At 35.9% G+C, this 21,255-nt stretch overlaps 1 protein-coding gene across 3 annotated transcripts; it reads right to left on the reverse strand.

Annotated features, from left to right (window-relative positions):
• Positions 1–1,410: 1,410 nt before the first annotated feature.
• Positions 1,411–21,016, reverse strand: LOC146000023 (uncharacterized). Of its 3 annotated transcripts, none has more exons than XM_083137329.1 (4): positions 20,911–21,005; positions 17,843–17,883; positions 5,170–5,401; positions 1,411–1,793 (listed from the first exon to the last, which is right to left on the reverse strand). In XM_083137329.1, the coding sequence occupies exons 2-4, from the start codon at positions 17,873–17,875 to the stop codon at positions 1,672–1,674; spliced, it is 387 nt and encodes a 128-aa protein (XP_082993455.1). In that variant the 5' UTR covers positions 17,876–17,883; positions 20,911–21,005; the 3' UTR covers positions 1,411–1,671. The 3 variants fall into 3 exon arrangements, with proteins under 3 accessions (XP_082993455.1, XP_082993457.1, XP_082993456.1); XM_083137331.1 differs by lacking the exon at positions 17,843–17,883 and adding an exon at positions 8,582–8,679 and having other exon boundaries at positions 1,412–1,793; positions 20,911–21,002; XM_083137330.1 differs by lacking the exon at positions 17,843–17,883 and having other exon boundaries at positions 1,415–1,793; positions 20,911–21,016.
• Positions 21,017–21,255: the final 239 nt, after the last annotated feature.

Consider the following 21,255-nt stretch of genomic DNA (forward strand, 5'->3'; position numbering starts at 1 on the left):
AAACAATGCAACAGCAAGGAGTATCAACATCTGCGCAAATTTCCCTCATCTTCCAGTTTGCCTCATAAAATTAGAAAAATGTGGAGCGAACTGACTGGATGAAGCAGTCGTCTCCGTTGTTAAACGTTGTACTTCTCAGGCAATTAAAGGGACTGTAGATGTACCATACCAAACAAAAATGCAGGCTGTTTTGGGTCAGAATCCTAGCTACAAAATCATTCATTTGTTAGAACAGGGCCAGCATTATTCCCGGCCTCCAAAAGTGTAAGAGCGCAGGAATATTCCAAGAATACCTCTATCTGATTTGCTGTTTCAAGTGCCTGCTGTGATGAGTAGGAAAGGCAAGCCTCCAAGTGGCCAATCACGTCGTCTATTTCCCCAATTGACACAACGGTTAGGTGAAAAGGGAGGGATTGTGCCAGAAACTACAACTGTTCTAGTATAGAGGTTGTTCATCAAGGAGAGAAGTGAACCTGCATGCAGTTTGAGTGTTGAGGTTGAGTTTTTTTAGCACACTTTATGCACAGATAGACTAATCGGGACTTGACCTACAGTGTAAAGTGGGATCCTAACCACTATGTGCCTCCAATGGATATCGAACCTACAACCTCTTTGTTACAAGGTGACGACTTTACCACTGCACCTCGGGGGGAACCAAACCTGCCTTGAGAATTGGGAGCAGTTGCATTTATGAAGTTTTGTACCAATAACTTCCTGTGGCACGGAGAGAAGGTTCTTCATGGATGCTTCTGGGTTGTTACTACCACATTGAAAGTTAACGGGATTGTTACACCCCAGAAGTGTCTGACTGTACAAGTGCCCATTATGGATGACTGGAGGAACTTCGTCACGGAGAACATTGAAAAGCATATGGTGGTGCAGTGATTCAAAATATGATAAAGTTTTTGCATTGAACAAGTTGTATATTTTTATAATCAAAGAATAGCATTCATTGTGCTAAAAATTGTAACTTTTGCATACGAATTGCATCTACAACCAGTTGTTTTATAAAAATATTACTAATTAATAATTATGCCTATAAATTTATCATAAGCACCTAAAGGTTCTAAAATGGAGTTTATAAAGTCCTAAATGGGGTGTAAGGGGTGACCTTTCACGTAGTACACCCAATTGTCAACCTCACTTCCACATAGTACACCCTGAACTGTATTTTGCAGACAAACAAGGCTCTGGCGACTGACCCTTTGACCAGTATAATTGTGTGTGCTGAGTGCCCATTTACAGCCTCAACGGAAGACAGAATATTTTTTAAGATTTTAGTTATGCAACGTTAGAGTTGTTATTTGTAACGCTAAGTGGCTAGACCCCGTATAATGTAATGGGTGCAAAATAGCCTAAGCTTAAAATGTTAAAATCAAATTCAAAAATAAAGTCCTAAATCCCTCTTTTTTAGCACCTAAAACTCCATTCCCTAGATATTCAAAAATAAATAACCAGAAGGCTTTCATCCTACTTCTATTTTTCATACTAACCAACAAACAAGGTACATGAGGAACCATCTTGACTGCTGTACTTAGTAGCATTCAAATAACTACCACTAACATTTCTGATCATTCCACATGTGCATTATTTTATACAATATTTACAATGAATGTCCATCACTACAATCAAACTCCACTGTAGAAAAATTGAAAAAGGTCCTCAATGTTCTCACACTTCATTTTCTTCATTAACAATGTCTCCATCTTTTAAAGTGTACGCTTCTTTTTTGAAACCAGAAATCCTTACGAGTTTAGCATTTTTTACATTTAGGGATTTTGCAAATTGCTGAGCTACGAATATAAAGAAAAAGATGATTAGAATAAAAGACAACCTAAGCATTATTAATGTAAAGGCAATATTAGTGAAAAACTTGCAAAAGTAATATTTCCTTTAATATCTAACAAATATTTTTTGGGGGAAAAAAGTAAAGGTGGTCAACCCATGGCAAACATGCTGCCATTTTTTAAGTGGCACATGCAAATAATATATAATGCAATGAATGAAATACATTGACACTGAAATTAAATTACATGAAGAAATTTACCATTCAGCAAACTACATTTTCAGGTGGATATACAAGGGTTGGAGAGTAAGTCATGGCAACCCAGTAATAATTCGACAATCGAAGGATGTATTATAAATTTGTTATATACAACTGAAAAGTATCCATTATGGATATTTTCTTGGTAGGAATCATGAAAGAAAACCCAAGCAAGCCTGTGACATACGCATGTATTAATGTACAAGTTACAAAAACCTGTCTGACCCTGTGACATACACATGTGCACATGTTACAAAAACTTGTCTGATTATGACAAACCTTCGAAATAATCTCCTGCATTGTCCACAGCACGCTGCCATCGATGTGGAAGAGTTCCTGCAGCGACATGTACGACGTGCCGTTAGGGAGAAGCGTCCAGATCTACTGCATAATGCAATCATACTCCACAATAATGCAAGGCCACATAAGGCAGCTTGCGTACAGGACCTACTGCGCAGCATGCTGTGGACAATGCGGGAGATTATTTCGAAGCTTTGTCATAATCAGACAAGTTTTTGTAACATGTGCACATGTGTATGTTACAGGGCCAGACAGGTTTTTGTATCTTGTACATTACTACATGTGTATGTCACAGGGTTGCTTGGATTTTCTTTCATGATTCCTACCAACAAAATATCCTTAATGGATACTCTTTCAGTTGTATATAACAAATTTTTAATACATCCTTCGATTGTCGAATTATTACTGGGTTGCAATGACTTACTCCCCAACCCTCGTATATCCCTCCCTTACTTCCCTTTCAGATGACCATGGCCACTGGCCACTCTACAAAACTCACACTCTTTTTCTTGAGGAACACTGTTCTCCACATAAAACTGACACATAGTATACTGCAGGCCACCCCTGCAAATATGCATGTAGGTATGAAACCAATGCTGGTGCTTACTAGGAACTCCTTAATTCAAAGACTCACTATCTTCAGTCTCCTAACATGTCTGGAATGCTGATGTTAGTTCCAAGGTATGGATAGTTAGGTATGTTGAGGGTGGGTAGGACTCTGTCCTGATTTATTACTGTACAGAATTGTCCACAGTAGAGGATACCAGATGGTGTAGACTTGTCCATTATCTTGATTCAGTAGGGTGGTATGTGATACTTTTGTATTGATGAGGGAGTCAGTTTTGTAGAGGACTACAGTGGAGGCAATGGATTGTCTACTACGGATTGGGTCCTGTCGGAATTCAGATTTGGTTTCTTTTTTAGCATCTTTGAGGTGATTTCCTGATGGCACTAGTGGATGACATTGTATACATCAGGAAATGAGAGATCTTATACAAAAAACAATGGAAGATCAAACCCAGATGGTATTGATGCAATATTAATGCAATGTTAATGTTAAACATCATATTTGGATACCATTACTGCAATAGTTAAAACCTAATGGCTGCAGACAAGACAACAGACATACTAGTTATGACAACACACCTAGTGAATCATTGCAAAATAGTCTAAACTGGAAGCCTGTCAAATTATGAAGTAACAGATTCTTATGTGGAGGGTTGCAGTGGTCAAGAAAATTAACTAGTGTAAAGATAAGTTTACCAATAAAAATTATCACAAATAATACATTTGTACAAAAGCATACAGTATTGACAAAATTTGGAATACTTTGTAGAAAAGACTGGTACAGCATTCACAGTATGTACATGTTTAATACCATTAGAGAGCTTACAGACCTAAGCGACATGCACATGGGTTTCACACTGAAGCAACAAGCAACATGAGCCTCTTCAATCTATAAGCAACCATTCACCACACAAGCAAGCGACACATGCAACTTGTCGTGTCACTTCTGTTTGGAAGGTTGTATTTATTTCTGATAGTTGGTTTCCAACTGACACAGGCCTCTTGTTGCTTCGGTCTGGAATCTCTGGCTTGTGCAGCATCCCAACATTGCAGCAGGTTCATTGAATAATCTTATTAAACATGCAGGTTCAACCAGGACTCAAGCTCAGGTTCTCTGGCATACCATCCAATTGATCTACCAATTATCTACCAACGGTTAATCCATAGAAAACGCCCCCCACCAAAAAAAATATTGGTTGCTCAATTATTTTCAATTTTTAAAATTTGTGTTGTTGTAACTCCTATGCAAGGGTAGTTCAAAACAGGCATTATTTTTCTAAAACTTGACTTTGTTTGAAAATGGCAACCATTTTTGTTTCGTGATTTGTGGCATTTTAGGCCTTTGCAGACAGTTGCAATAATTATGATAACTCAGTTAAGAAAAATGATAGAAAGGTGGGGTAAAACACATTGTTTTCAGTACATTTCAAACTACATTTTATGTTCTGTACCTTTTTTTCATTATCTCTAATTCAAGTGGCTGAACTTTAAGGCCACAACTGGCATTCAATTTTGAATAAAAATCAAAGTTTAGGATCTTGTTTAGTAGGGAAGTAATGTAAAATATCAGAGCTGTAATATTTTTTTAGAGGAAACATATACATTGAAAGTTTTAGCAGAAAATATTTTAGCTCTGTTACTGGATTCCTCTTTGATTGATTTCATGCTTTTTTTAAGTCCACTTTATGCACAGTAAGGCTAATCGGGACTGGACCTACAGTTTAAAGTGGGATCCGAACCACTATGTGCCTCCACCGGGTGTCGAACCCAGGACTCCTTGATTACAAGGCAACGACGCTACCACTGCACCATTGGGGAGGCCCTATTCCTCTTTGAAAATGCTCGTTTTTCATCTTTTATATCTCTGGTGGGGGACCTGATCAACATTTGATATTTGCAACATACAGAGTACTCTATGAGAGGTACCTGTAGAAAGAATTTTGACATTGATATTATAAAAAAGTTACAACAGGGAAAACAAAGTTGGACAAAATCTTTTCTCAGACTTGTCTCATGAGGTATGCTTGGAAAGCTTCAAAATTATGAAGTGGTTTTTCTCAGAAATTGCTGGCATGTTAATACCTATTGGGTACCTGGCCACTACACGAAGCCTCAACCCAAACTCAATTCCCCAAGTTGTAGTCTCTCCTTGTAAGTATAATTTTATCATAGGAGATAATTTACAAACCTGACATGCTGTATTTTCGTGCAAAAACTGGAGCAAAAAAAATGTGAAATGTGAAAGTCTATGAAAGTACCTGGTGATAGCATTTCATCTTCTTCTGATTTGAGGCCATGAGTCTTCACCCAATCACCACGTCCATGGAATACTAAATAAGAAACATATATAAAGGAATTAAAGCCTATCAGCATGTACAAGAGGGCAAATCTCCGTTTCCAGACTGCTGCTGTATCTTCTGGAAGAGGTGACATTCTTCTTCGCATAAAACGCCGGAGCCATCTCCATTTAAAAAGCCCAAACATATTATACTGAAAAGATAAAACATAAGTTTGAGCTGAGGCATACAGTTTCTCACAAGAATCCATTCACACAGCTCAACTGCCATACTAAAATGTAAATAGGCTATAACAAATATTTCAAAACAACTGCTTATTGTCTGATGCTTTGTATTTCTACTCTTAGTAGAAGTTAATAATTCTTAACCATTTTAACCCTGCGTTATGCATGTCATTTTCTGTAACATGCACAGATGCAACACATCAACTACCTTTAAGATATGAAATACATCGCAAATTACATCCTGTCAAATAAATACCGGGAATTGTTCATTTAAAAAGCCTGTGTAAAAGGTACATTTTTTTTTCTCTAAGTTTGTAACAATGTACCTAATTGTCACGTTGAGTTTTGGTGTGATCTATCAACCAGTTTGTTTACAGCTGTTGGTTAACTTCATTGACCTCAAGTGTACTCTGCTATTTTGTAGTGGATAAAAATATCAAACAAAGAGTTTGCCTCAAATTTTGTGTTGCCAACGAAATTTCTTGTGCTGAATCATTGAAAACGTTGGAAAAGGCCTCCGGCGAGTCAACTTTATCGAAAACACTAGCATATGAGTGGTACAAAGCATTCAAAGAAGGATAAGAAGTGGTTGAAGACTTGCCTCATTCTGGTTGACCTTCAACGCTTTCGACTGACGAAAACATCAACAAAGTGAAGAAAATGGTGATGGAAAATCGTGATTCAAGCTTAAGGGAGATGGCTCAGGATCTGGACATGTATCACGAATCCGTTCGCACCATTTTAGTTGATGTTTTGTGCATGAGATGCATCACGGGGTGGCTTGTTCCGAAGTAGCTCAATTTCCTTCAAAAAGAGTACCGCAAACAAGTTTCTGAAGACATGCTTGAATGAGCCAATTCGGACCCTACATTCATGAAACACATCATAATGGGTGACGAGACGTAGGTTTATGAGTTTGACATGCAAACCAGCCAACAAGCTTCAGAAAGACACTTCGATAATGAGACGAAACCAAAAAAAAAAAAAACATGTCAAAGTCACTCAAAATCAAAGTCATGTTGACTGTTTTCTTTGAATAACTATCGTGGGGTTATCCAGTCGGAATTCCTTCCAGAGGGGCAAACAGTCAACAAACACTATTATCTAGGCGTTATGAGGTGTTTGAGAGAGAATGTTCACCAGAAAAGGCCAGATTTGTGGAAGAAGAATTCTTGGAATTTGCAACATGATAATGCACCGTCCTACACATCGATCCCTATATGCGAATATTTGACCAAAAACTCAATGAATGTCATCGATCAAGCACCATATTTTTCATATATGGCCCCGTGCGACTTTTTGTTCCCCAAACTCAAATTACCACTTCGTGGAAGACGTTTTGGGTCCATTGAAGCTATAAAACAAAATTCACAGGAGCTGAAGGCCATACCTGAACACACAATATAATAGAAACAGAACAACACACTATAAGAAGTGTCTTGATGACTGGCAAAAAGTGTATCACATCAAATGGGGCCTATTTTGAAGGTGATAAAATAAATTTAGATGATTAAACCAATATTTTGAGTTTTACTGAACAATTCCCAGTATTTATTTGACAGAATGTATCCTGTGTAAAATTAAAGTCAGTTGCATGCTTGGGAGACTGTCATCCCCCATGCACATAAATATGTAATAACCGAAACTGTGTCATGTTCACTTTCTTCACTAACACTTACCTACAATTATCCCCTTCCTCACTAACCCACTTCCATATAACATCTGAATCTGCTGTGTGGTCTCTCTTTCTTGATTTGATATTTTTCTTGTTATGTATTTAGTGTCCTAAGCACGCACCTGACACAATCTTTATACTATTACATGGCTTAGAAGTGAAACAGAACAACACAGCTGAGCTTAGAACACAGATAAAGAAAGAACATTCAGCTCAACAAAAGCACCAATGTGCAGTATAATTCAGTGTTGCAATCTTGCAATGAATATTGATAGGGAACACCTGTATGTACCTAACAGAGGGTTAAGTAGGGACGGACATTCAGATCTGAGTCCAAAATTATATAATTATATATCCAGTGGGATATCTGAATCCCAACACTGTTTCTGCTTCCCCAAAATTCCTCAAGGGCAGATATCACATATATCATAATAAACAAAGAAGTTCAAACAACAACAAATAGAATCGTTCAAATAATATTCTCTTCCACACTGATAAAAAAAAAAAACTAATTGGTACTGGATCTATTTGAAACTGAAATATACTGCCACTGAAAATCAAGTTGGGGACATCTTGATTACGTCAGTAACATAAATAATATGATTATAAAATTAATGCACACCCACAGAAAAGTGGTGGAGATCCACTGCAGAACTGAATAAATTGAGTTTCATAACTTTTTCCTGTAGTTTCTAGTAGGCTAGTTCAAGAGACAAAAATAAATCTAACGAGAATGCAAGAAAATAAATTATATGGTCATGTTTTACTTAAGACTGTGATGGTAGATGATTGTTACGCTAGAAATTATTTGTCTGCTGAAACATGTGTCTTGTGGAGTCTACTTCAGATCCTCCTTGTTACAAAGGAAGACTCTTGCACCACTGTAGACATTGTGGTACTTTCAGAGATCATTTTGCAAAATATTGCAGCGTTAGAATTGAAGGGTTTAAGGAAAGGAAGGAATGTTTCCCAGCGTGCAGTTAAGCGGCAATATATTTCTAAGATCTGCAAATGTAAATATCAGCATCATACATTAATTCCAACAATATTGTGCTCATATTTAATTTTCATTTCTGTTGAGACATTTACCTTTGAATTACAGAAATGCATCAGTAATGGTTCCGATTGTTTTATGATTATTATTTTTTAAAAAAAATTCTCCTAGCAGAAAGCCTAATTACCATAGAATTTCAGAATCATTGTCACATGAAATTTGAACCTTCCTTAAAATAATGAGCACTGTTTGGATTTCCAAAATAAGTTATTTGCATAAGTTATACCTTATGCAAGCATGCACGCTTCCCATGGACAAGGGACTGTAAGTATCGTAGACTAGTGAGAATTAATGTAGAAGTAAATCAGAACCTTAGCAGAATGCACTTATGGACTTTATTTTAATGCTAAGAGAACCAAATCTGGCCTGCCTAACCTAGCTACGAAAGCATATATCGTATCATTCTAAAGAATGATTTACCGATGCTTCATCTCATGCTGTCAGTCGCGTATTGATGCAGCCCAATGCAGAAGGAGAGTACTTGCCATGTGCATACTGTAGTAGAACTTTGACGGACACTGAAAAACGATTGAGTGTAATTGAACAAGAACTAACAGCAATTTTATATGCTCTCAAATCATTTAGATTTTTTCCTGTGGGACGCCATTTTGATTTGCACATGGACAATAAAGCAATTACGTATATTAGGACATCCCATAATTTAAGCTCAAAGCTTCTTCGATGGAGTAACCTTTTGGAGGATTTTTCATTCACGCCTATCCATGTCAAAACTACGGAGAACATCGCCGATCCCCTCAGCAGAGAATGTGGAGAAAATATAGAGGATGGCAACACTGAAGAGGACATTCCCGAACCCAGGACACTTACGTTATTTGATGCAACCACAGATGTCGCGGAACATCAGAGACAGGATTCTTTTTTTTGGCCCAATTATTAAAATTTTGGAGGACCCAGACAGGGACGATGGAACACAACCTTTATCCATCCAGAGGCAGGTTTATCATCATGTGTTGGAAAATGGTTTATTATAGAGACAGGAGAAATTAGGAGCCACTACCAGGAAATTGTTATGCATTCCAATGACGTTACGTGATTCTGTGATTGAGACACTCCACGCTTCACCCATAGGAGGCTCTCATCTTGGATTTACCAAGTGTTACAATGTTGCATTACCACGAAATCATTTTCCGAATATGAAATTATTTATAAAAAGGAAAATTATGGAATGCATTACATGCCCCGCACCTCCACCACGTATCATTCTAAAGAATGATGGGATCAGAACCAGTCACTGATGTAAGTGATGTAAGTTATTCATCATTCATCCTCTGATGAGAGCACTCATCATTGGCATGACGAGTTAACGCTTGGCAATACGAAAGGTACAAATAAGATTAAGAAACTAAACTGCAGAAAAGACAATGGTCACTTGTTGGGTTTTCTGAACCTTTGAACCTGAATCATGGCTGGGTGTTAGGATAGTTACCTGTCTATCTGATGAATGAAGATAATTATGATGAATAAAAGATACGAAGTCCTCTGTTGGCTTCTCTCTCGGTTGACCAGAGCGTCGTCTCACTTTTGCTCCACTGCTCTCCTAACCTCTTCCCCCTTCTCAATTCCAATCCAAAATCAGTCCCCTCTCAGCTTGTCTCCTCTCTATATCCCTAGGCCATGGAGCTCTTCCTCCATGCCGAATCGTGTTTTTAATTGCCACTATGCAAACCGCTGACTCCATAGGCAGAAGAAACTACCTGTTTCCTGAATAGCTCAGGAGGTTTGCACAGCACAACACTGTGCATTGTTTACATGCCTCAGAGGCTGAGACAACTGAGAAAAACAAGTGAATGCCCTGGTCAACGTGAAGCATTCAGAGAGGCTTTATAAAATAAACATATAATCTTAGGGATTGTTACGATATTAACCAAAATCTTAAGTAAATGCTAAAGCTCCGCAGTATGTATTAACAGAAGTAAACAGCATGATGGAATCGCAATAAAACAAATGGAACTTGGGCCAATGTATCTATCAAAATATGGTAGGTATCATGCATAACATAACCTACACTAACCTAACCGAATACTATGTATATGGCATATACATACAAAGTTTGAAGAAATGAAAGACTCCTCAAATTTTGATTAGACTACCTTCAAAAGATTCTTCCTGATATAGGTTAGGCAATATAAAATAAATAAATAAATATATATATATATATATATATATATATATATATATATATATATATATATAAAAATGGCGGCCGGTACTGTTGTGCGTCGTTAGTGAGCGTGTAAAAAAATCCAAATCTTCATCGAAATACACACTAAAAGTCCGTCTGGGATACTACATACTCGTTGCGAACATATAAAGATACTACAGAGCTGAAATAACAGGTAAAATAACGTGAGAGTGAGTGAAACGTGATATAAGAAAAATGCCGGGCTGCTGTGATTGCAACAGAATGATACGAGAAATGGAAAGACTGAAACTGGAGCTGTCGTCTAAAGACGAAATCATAAAACTGCTTGAAACAGACAAACTTGAACTGCTAAAAACGAAAAAAGGAAAAAAAGGGGAAAATGTGTGGACAGAAGTAGTCAAGGGTAATGTAAGCAAAAAACCACTAATGCGTACCAGCACAAACGGACAAAACTACAAGGTATCAAACCAATTTATACATCGAAATCCATATGAGGTACTATACAATGCAGAAGCTAACCCTTCAACAACAAAATCTGTCAACTTAACGGGGCCAAGCAAAAAAGAAAATGGTAACGAAACTGGTAAACTCAAAAAGCAAAACAATTTTAACCAAAATAAAGAGTTCAAATGCAAGGTCTTAATTTTAGGCGATAGCCATAGTCGTGATATTGCATCAAAAATGTCAGAAAAATGCAATAAGTACGAAATAACTGGATACACTAAACCAGGAGCTCCACTGAATGAAGTAGTGAAATCAGCAGCTTCCATGTGCAAAAACTACGGAAGCAAAGACTGTGTAATCATAATGGGTGGATCAAACGATGTCGCCAAAAACGAGGCAAAAAATGTGATACCAGTACTAAAAAAGTGCCTCGAAAGTGTACAAAACACAAACGTCATTGTTACAGGAATCCCACATAGGTATGATCTCATTCCAACCTCTTGTGTAAACATGGAAATTGAAAGGGTTAACTCAAAAATCTCGAAAGTGTGCAAATTCTTCCCCACAGTAAAAATGTTGAGTGTAAACGACATTGGTAGAGATGGGCATACTACGCATGGTCAGCATCTGAACAGAAGAGGCAAAGACGTTCTGTGTAATAAACTCTGCTTACTGCTGAACAATTCATCTCCACAAAACAGCAATGTTACCATAGTCCTCCCTGCACCTCAATCTATTGGAAAGGAGAAGGAAACAATCCTAGTGCAAGTGCTGAATAGTGAAAATCATCTCGAGAAGATAACTGAAAAAGATGCAGTTGAAAGGGAAAAGGTAACAAACAACACTACCAAATAGGTGAGTAAAGAATCTTTGTGTAATGTGCTTCACCGTGAAGATGAAGTGAGTGACAAACTACCGGAAAAAAATGAAACATCTGAAGTTGCGAATACAAGTGACGGAGCTCTAAGACTGTCAAGAAGGGAAAAACGTGTACCACAAAAATTTCATGAAGATTTTTTATTGTAGAACCTAGTGACAAGAGTGATGATAAAAAAACAAAAGAAGGGAAAGGTACTCATGATAAAAAAGTAAATGCAAAAGAAAACACATTAAATATATTTCATCAAAACATACAAGGCCTTACCACAGCAAAAAAAGCTTAATTTAGAAATATTTATGCAAAATGATGTTGGTGTAATAAAAGAACACGTACAGTTTATTCCGAGAAGTTTTATTGTGCTTCTCACTCGGACGAACACAAGTGCTACAAAAAAAAATATTCGAGAACCAAAACAGTAGAACATCGATAGTGCAGCTTTGCACAGACTACAACCTATGTAGTATATTAACTCTTGATCTCTCGTTTATATACTTTATATGTTTATTGACAAAAACACCCTACATATAACCCCCCTTTTTTTTCAATGAATAATAAAGTGTGTATCATCATAATTACTCACTCATCATATTCATTAAGTTACAATTCCTTCTTAACTTTATACCTGTTTGTGGTTTTGTTAATGTATCTGCAATCATGTCGTCTGAAGCACAGTACTTAAATGTTACTTCACCTTTATAATACAGATCACGAACAAAATGATATTTTACATCAATATGTTTAGTTCTCAAACTAACCCTTTCATTTTTAATTAGTTTGATACAACTTTGATTATCTTCATTTATGATAATTGGATAATCACATTTTTTCTCCATATCATTTAACACATATTTTATCCATTTTGCTTCCTTACATGCTTCTGCAATTGCCACATACTCAGCTTCAGTGGAAGATAATGAAACATAAGATTGTTTTCTACAAGCCCAGCTTATCATACCTCCCTTATACATAAATACATAACCACTGTTTGATTTTCTAGTTGACACATCCCCAGCCCAATCAGCATCTGCGTAACCTAACAAATAATCATTTTCAAATTCAAATTTGTTTCCTAATTTTAACTTATATGATTGAGTTCCCTTTAAATAACGAAAAATTCTTTTAACTTCAATCCAATCAGCTTTAGTAGGACAACTGACCTTCTGACTCAAAATTGACACACTTGCCGATATGTCTGGTCTAGTATTTATACTTATGTACAATAATGCTCCAATAGCTTGTCTGTATTGCTCATTACTTGGTAATGGTTCAGAAGTTTCTGCATATTTAATGTATCCAGGATCCATTGGAATTTTTGATGACTTTGCATCTTCCAGTCCAAATTGTTTGATTAACTTTCCTATGTAATTACTTTGATGAAGAGCAAAAATTCCATCCTTACTTCTCTCAACTTGAATTCCCAGATAACAATTAATATCACCAAGACAATTAATCTGAAATTTCTTTGACATTAACATTGCTACATCATTAATTAAATCAACATTTGTACATGCAATAACAAGATCATCTACATACATTAGAATATAGATCATATTCCCATCAACTGATTTTGTATAAAGACACGGATCTGCCTCACCTCTTTTGAAATTATTGTTAACCAAAAATTCATCAATTTTATTATACCATGATCTTGCGGCTTGTTTTAACCCATATATGCTTTTCTTCAATCTGCATACATATTCTTCTTTTCCAGGTTGATGATATCCCTCAGGTTGTTTCATGTATATTTCTTCATCTAAATCACCATACAAAAATGCTGTCTTTACATCAAAATGCTTGACTGCCATATTCATTTGTCCTGCAACTGTTAAAAGAACTCTGAATGTTGCTTGTTTTCCAACTGGTGCAAACACTTGATCGTAATCATCACCATAGATTTGTGAATATCCTTGAGCAACTAGTCTGGCTTTGTAACGAGTAACTTTTCCTTGTGCATCTTCTTTAATGGTATACACCCATTTACTACCAATTACATTTCTTCCATTTACTGGTTGAACTAGTTCCCAAGTTTTATTTTCTTTTAATGAGTTCATTTCTTCATTCATTGCCGTCTCCCATTTATTATTATCAGGTCCTGTAACTGCCTCTTCAAAAGATGTTGGTAACTTTCTTTCCACAATGACCTTTTGTAGATATCTAGCTGGTAATTGTCCTTTTGTTGTACGAGTAGATTTTCTGATAACATCTGGTGTCCTTTTCTTTACTTTGATATCTGTATGTTCATCAGTTTTTCAATCACAAATTAGTTCTGAATCACTCTTCACTTCCTTTTTACCAAAATGTGAATGCATTTCTGGTTCCTCTCCAAGAATGTCCACGGATAATTCACAATCAGTATTATGATTAGATTCAGATTTTTGGATAGGTTTCAAAGTTGAAATTACATGACTTGAGTTTTCAATAAATTTACAGTCTCTGCTTATGTAAATCTTATCAGATGTCATATCTAGTAACCTATATCCTTTATATCCTTCATATCCAACTAAGACAAGTTTCTTTCCTTTAACGTCCATCTTGTGTCGATGACTTAGAATCATAGCATATCCAACACTGCCAAACACTTTCACATGACCCATGTATGGTTGCTTTCCGTACCATTTTTCATATGGAGTAGTCTCCAATATCTTTGTGGGTAACCTGTTCTGTAAGTAATTTGCTGTATTTATAGCTTCACCCCAGTACTTCTTGTGCATGCCAGCATCAATTATCATGCAACGAGCCATTTCAACTAAGCTTCTGTTTTTCCTTTCCACAACGCCGTTCTGTTGTGGGGTATATGGTACTGTAGTTTGATGTTCTATTCCTTCCCTTTTGAAGAAATCTTTCAATTGTAATGACATATACTCTCCTCCATTATCAGTCCTGATTACTTTAGGTTTTCTTTTAAATTTGTTTTTTACATACTGTACAAATTCCTGTAACTTATCTTCAACTTCACTCTTTTTCTTCATTAGATATACCATAGTAAACCTACTAAAATCATCTATAAATGTAAGTATATATTTGTTCCCACTAGGAGTTTCAACGTCCATCGGACCACATACATCTGAATGCACTATATCTAATAATTCCTTTGATTTTTCAGTTTTCAATTTTGGAAATGATTTACGAGAAATTTTACCTTGAATACATTCCTCACAAACTTTAGTTACATTACATGCATCAATATCAACACCTTTAACTATATTTCCAAGATTTTTAACAATTGTTGCATTTCTGTGTCCTAACCTACGATGCCAAAGATGAATACATTTCCTGTCATTTTCATGACTTACCTTGTGCAATTGATTTACAGATTCTACATTTGAAATAGTATTCAACTTATATAAATTATTTGTCAGATCTGCTGATGCAACAGTTTTTCCATCTTTACTAATGATACATGTGTTATTGTGAAATTCAACATTTAAACCTTTTTCAGTAAGACATTTCACTGATAGTAAACTACCATGCAACTCAGGTACATACAACACAGATTTTACTAATACATTCTGTATACCTTTATCATGTATACATTGTATTACACCTTCACCCATTCCTTGTGATTTCAAACAACTTCCATCTGCAAGGTATATTTCATTTGTTATACTTGGATTAAATGTGGCAAAAAATTCCTTGTCACTGGTCATATGACATGTGGCTGCTGAATCAATGTACCATTTGTCTCTACCAGTACCTTTTTCACTTGCTTCAAAACACAGAAAATTAACATTATCACAATCAGAACCACTTTCATCATCTCTTTTTTCACTTTCTTCAACATTACTCACCTGGTTTGCTTTATACACAATTTTCCTTTTATGTGCCTTGTACTTAAAACAATCACGTTTAAAGTGACCTGGCTTTTTACAAAAAAAACAGACACTTTTCACATTATCGGATTTCACTTTAAGAGCACTTTCTGAATAAACACCACTGTCAGTTTTGGCTTCCTTTCTTCTCTTATATTCATGTATGAGCTTCCCTTTCACCATTTCTAAAGTTAGGTCTTCTTCCGGTCTCGTCTCCAGTGCAGTAATTAGCGTCTCGTAACTGTCCGGCAGGCTACACAACAACATTGCTACTTGCAAATGTTCCGCTAAATTTTCACCAAAAGCTGCAAGTTGATCCACAATATCCAACATTGCATTAATGTGCTGCTCCATGTCGCCATTTTCACTAAGCTGTAAGCGGCACAATTTCTTCAATAAATACACTTTAGTTGTGAGACTTGATTTTTCATGATACCGTTTCAAAGAATCCCAATATCCTTTCGCTGTTTCCTGCTTTCTTACATGAACGAGTTGATCATCTTCCAGCAAAAGTCCAATGGTGGCCCTAGCTTTTCCGTCTTTTTTCTTCCATTCCTCGTCCGGTTCTTTTGGCTGCACACCCGTCACTACATCCAACAATTCTTCCTTTAGAAGTAGTAACTCCAATTTGTACTTCCACGTTTGATAGTTCCTGTTATTTAACTTCTGTATAGTCGATTTCACCGACTCCATTTTCACAGTCCGTATTCAAACATGAACAGCCGCACTTCCTCGTTTTTCCTTATTACAACTGCATTAGACGTGTTCTGGGCGTTCTGGGCCCATAACCTATGTTGGTGTAATAAAAGAACACGTACAGTTTATTCCGAGAAGTTTTATTGTGCTTCTCACTCGGACGAACACAAGTGCTACAAAAAAAAATATTCGAGAACCAAAACAGTAGAACATCGATAGTGCAGCTTTGCACAGACTACAACCTATGTAGTATATTAACTCTTGATCTCTCGTTTATATACTTTATATGTTTATTGACAAAAACACCCTACAAATGAATTATGTAACATTGATGTAATTTGTCTGACAGAACACTGGCTGCGAAAAGATGAACTTCATAAACTTTCCAAATTTTACCCTAGCAACCAGTTTCTCCATAGAAAATAAAATCAGGGGTGGGTCATGCATATTCATAAAAAATAACATTAAGGCAAAAGGGAGCAAACAATTCAACTACCTGAATGAGGAAAAAGAATTTGAAAGTTCCATAGTTGAATTTCCACCACTTAGGCTAGTATTTATTTGTGTATACAGAACACCCGACAGTAATATCAACAACTTTACTAGGAAACTAGATGTAATATTAGATGCTTATTCCAAAAGAAAAATCAAATCCATACTAATAGGAGATTTTAACATTGATTTCCTGAGTCAAAAAATAGAACATGAGGTAGAAATATTCATGAAAGCTCACAATCTGACAGCAGTTGTGAGAGTACCCACATGAATCACATCAACTTCAAAAACAGCAATTGATCAGGTTTTCTTAAACACCAACTTATTTGTATACAGTGTCAATACAATTAGTACTGGCTTTTCAGACCATGAGGCACAATGCATAAAACTTACTGCAGCACAAAACACAAACCAAACACACACACCTTATAGACACATAAATACCACAAAAAGAGAATTTAATGAAGCTAATTTTAGTTACTTTAACTACTTAATAAGTAGAGAATCGTGGGATGGCCTATACTACCAAACTGATGTGAATGAAGCACACGAGACATTGCAGTCTGCCATTTCATACTCATTTAATTTAGCATTTCCCAAAATAACAAAAAAAATATACATTAAAACAAAATCAAATTGGATAACACCCGACATCAAAGAAAACTGGAAAGATTTCATCATAATGAATAAATGCAGACACAAATTCAAAAGTGAAACATTCAATTCATATCTAAAGGAAAAAAGAAAGGAGTTTGAAAACTCAGTCAAGGAAGCAAAAAAAGACTATAATAGCAATATGATCCTAGACTCAAAAAACAAACAAAAAACCTTGTGGCATATTGCAAAAACCAAATTAGGTATGGTAGGGAAAGAAAAATACAAAGACAACATATCACTAAAACACGAAGGCAAAATCGTGGTCAATCCCCAAGATGTAGCATCAACTTTCAATAAATAGTAGAAAAAATAACAAAAAACATCCAAAAACAAAATTATAAAACTAGTGATATAACTAAAGTAGATTCTAGTATATACTTACTCCCAGCAGACGAGAAGGAAATATTTAGCTTAATAAGTCGCTTGAAAAACAATTATTCTGCCAGCATAGATGAGATACCTGACATTGTAATAAAAAAATGTGCCGCACACCTATGTGGCCCAATACGTCATTTAGTTAATCTAAGTCTCCTTTCCGGTAAATATCCAGAACAGCTAAAGACTGCCATAATAAAACCTATGCACAAGAAAGGGTAAAAAAATGAAATGAGTAATTACAGACCAATCTCTCTTCTCCCAGTCATCTCCAAAATACTCGAAAGGGTTATGTACAATAGATTAATAATATTTTTCAACAAATTTTCCATCATTTCAGAACAACAACATGGTTTTTGCAAAGGAAAATCTACACAATCTGCTATACACACATTCACAGAAGCAATTAGAGAAATTTTGGATAAAAAAGAACACTGTGTAGGGCTCTTTCTTGATCTAACAAAAGCATTTGACACTGTCAACCACAAACTCTTGGTAAAAAAAAATGGACCAGTATGGGATCAGGGGAGTAGCAAAAGAATGGTTTAAATCATATTTAACAGACAGGAATCAGATAGTAGAAATAACTCACATCGATGAGGATAATAACAAGGAAAATTATCGATCAAAGAAACAAAGTATTACATATGGTGTACCCCAAGGATCCATTTTAGGACCCTTACTTTTTTTAATTTACATCAATGACCTTCCACAAAACTGTAAAGATGCAAACACAACTCTCTTTGCTGATGATACAACTGTTCTTATAGCAGGAACAAACACAGAACGGTTAAAACACAACGTAAAGAATACAATCACTCACATCTCAGAGTGGATAGAAAAAAATGGTCTTGTGGTAAACACTAAAAAAACAAATGCAATTAGATTTCAAATCAACAGCTGTAGCAGTGAAACTCCAGAAATTAACTTTCAAGATCAGGACATAGAATATGTATCTAACATAAAATTTCTTGCCGTACAACTGTCTGAAAATTTAAAGTGGGATCTACACATTGAAGCTACAGCAAACAAGGTTAGTGGGTTTTGTTATGCGATAAGAACAGTAAGAAATGTAGTAAATCTAGAAGCAGCAAAAACACTATACTATGGCATCATTCACTCTGTATTACGGTACGGCATCATTTTCTGGGGGAACATGAACAAAAGCATTACATTATTCAGACTACAAAAGAGAGCTGTTAGAATTCTGGCAAATGCTCCAACAGATGCACCATGCAAACCATTATTTCAAGAATTACAGATATTGCCAGTTCCATGCATATACCTATATGAAATCCTAACAAGCATGAAAATTTGTCAAAATACACACACAGCAAATAAGGACTACCACACCTACAACACCAGGGGAAAGAATGACTTACATATGGAATTACACAATACCACATTCTACCAAAAAGGGGTAACATATAATGGTATACGCTTATTTAACATGCTACCAAATGCATTCAAAAATATAAAGTCATTGCCAGTATACAAGTTACATCTAAAAAGATTCCTAAAGGAACATTGTTTTTACACAGTGCAAGAGTACATTGATACCGTAAGTGACAGGAATAGCAACAATAATATAACAAAGTAGGACTGCCCAATCATCATTATTTTTTTATTTTTCCTTTGCTGTTCGATTTAATTTATCTAGATGTAAGTATAGGTGACTATTTAATGCTCAATTTATGTTTGTGTGTATGTATATATATATATATACGTGTGTGTACATAATGTCATAGCAAATTAAGCAAGCATTGAATATAGAAAACATATTTTTAGGCAATATGTCTCAAGAAAATAACATTGAGCATGCGTTTATTCTCTTTATACGATATCTTGTATCTCATGCTATCTATTGTATTTTATATTATATTATGCCTATAATTTTATAAATGTATTCCAAATGTACATGTACAATGTGACAATTCCAAACTTTTGTAAAGTTGAATGGATGCTAATAAATCAATCAATACATCACATGAAAGAGCTCTTCAAGACCTTTCCAACAGCATGCGAATAACTTCTACGGGTGCTCTGATTGCCGAAATATTGTAATTTAAAATTAACACGACGGTGAAAAAAATTGTCCGAAATCGAACATTTTGCACATCTGCAATTTCGGAAAACAAAAAATATAGATCTCCAACTTGGCATACGTTCCTACCTCAGTGTAGCATTACCTCTTTCAGTGTAGCGTATGTCAAATGAATCAAAATATGTGAACTTGAAAAGGGTAACAGTATGGTATAGGGAAAACACATTTCTTCAAATTTACAGGAGAAACTACTTACGGAGCTGAGTTTCTGTAGACTTCTGAAAGCTCGTAGAAGTGTTTTCTCCCTTCGAACAACTTATTCAGCCGGTAAATCATGTATTTTTCGACATTAATGTCTCTCCGATGAAAAAACGCTCTTGCCTCCATTACGTTCGACTATGTGAACCAATTCTTCCATGACGTAACTCCCGGTCAGTGTTTCCAAACTCGCCATTGTTTTGCCAGAACATGACAATTTTAACTATGTTTGCCTAACCTAACAGAGCCTAACATAACCTTGAATGCATGGTTCGTGGGACTATTAAAATGGTTTGTGGGGCTACGTGTCCATGGTTCGTGGGGCTACACGTGCATGGTTCATGGGGCTATGCGTGCATGGTTCGTGGGGTTTTCAAACCCGGAAAAAAAATACAAAATGAGTAACACGAAAGTAGGTATTTTTCGGTGAAGAAGGTTGCAACACTGCAAACCCCCTGATCATCGACAACGCTGGTCAACATTTCTCCGCCATAGTGCGAGAGGAACGAACAATAATTACTCGACATGTGTAAAATTGAAACTATTTTCGTGAAAGAAGCAAAATCCCACCATAAACAATGTTTCGTAATGCATAATAGGTTAATAGGTAAGTACGAATGTAAAAAATGACGAAATGGACGAGTGAAATGTGTTTTCCTATACCATACTATTACCCCTCAAAAGTGCCTCTTTATTGGTTAGTTTCACATGGGATGACAGATACGATCTATATCGGGCAGAGTATCATGTAAACATTTGGAAGCCCGTCTATGCTTTATTCATCTATTTGGGAAGGGGGGTTTACAAACCGTGTCTATAAATGCAAGGGAGAAAGTTCTTCCAGCAACTATTTAGAACTCATGTTGATTAATTACCCAACATTGACAGAATCACATGTATGGATAAGGTAATATAACCCTTACGTACCGGAAAATTCTACAAACAGGAAATTTTAGGAGAATTCTTTACATGTTTCTTTTTCTATGGATTTCTCTCTTTTTCAGAAATAATTCATACTTGGAGTGTCTTGCTAATTGTCCAACACCGTACAGCAAAAACGAAGGTGCAAATGTTTACATTTTTAAGTGATTATTTTTGTTAGGATAATTCCTCTGGCTGCCTCACGTAAACAGTATAAATACTGACACGAATCAAAATGACGTATGATATGAAGTTTCAATTAACTTGTCGTTGTTTACTCTGCGGTATTGATCAAATTGAAATATCAATTTGACTTTTGGTTGTGAAAAGCAGGCTAAGACGACATTGACG

This window comes from Lepisma saccharinum, chromosome 16, assembly GCF_977018435.1.
Source record: "Lepisma saccharinum chromosome 16, izLepSacc3.1, whole genome shotgun sequence".
NCBI lineage: Eukaryota > Metazoa > Arthropoda > Insecta > Zygentoma > Lepismatidae > Lepisma > Lepisma saccharinum.

Excerpts from the sequence above, each read along its gene's own strand:
- LOC146000023 (XM_083137329.1), bottom strand. The coding sequence starts at position 17,875 with ATGGCAGTCTTTAGCTGTTCTGGATATTTACCG. Across the intron at positions 5,402-17,842 it reads GCTGTTCTGGATATTTACCG|TATAATATGTTTGGGCTTTT; the intron begins GAAAGGAGACTT and ends TTATCTTTTCAG. Across the intron at positions 1,794-5,169 it reads AGATGAAATGCTATCACCAG|CTCAGCAATTTGCAAAATCC; the intron begins GTACTTTCATAG and ends TTATATTCGTAG.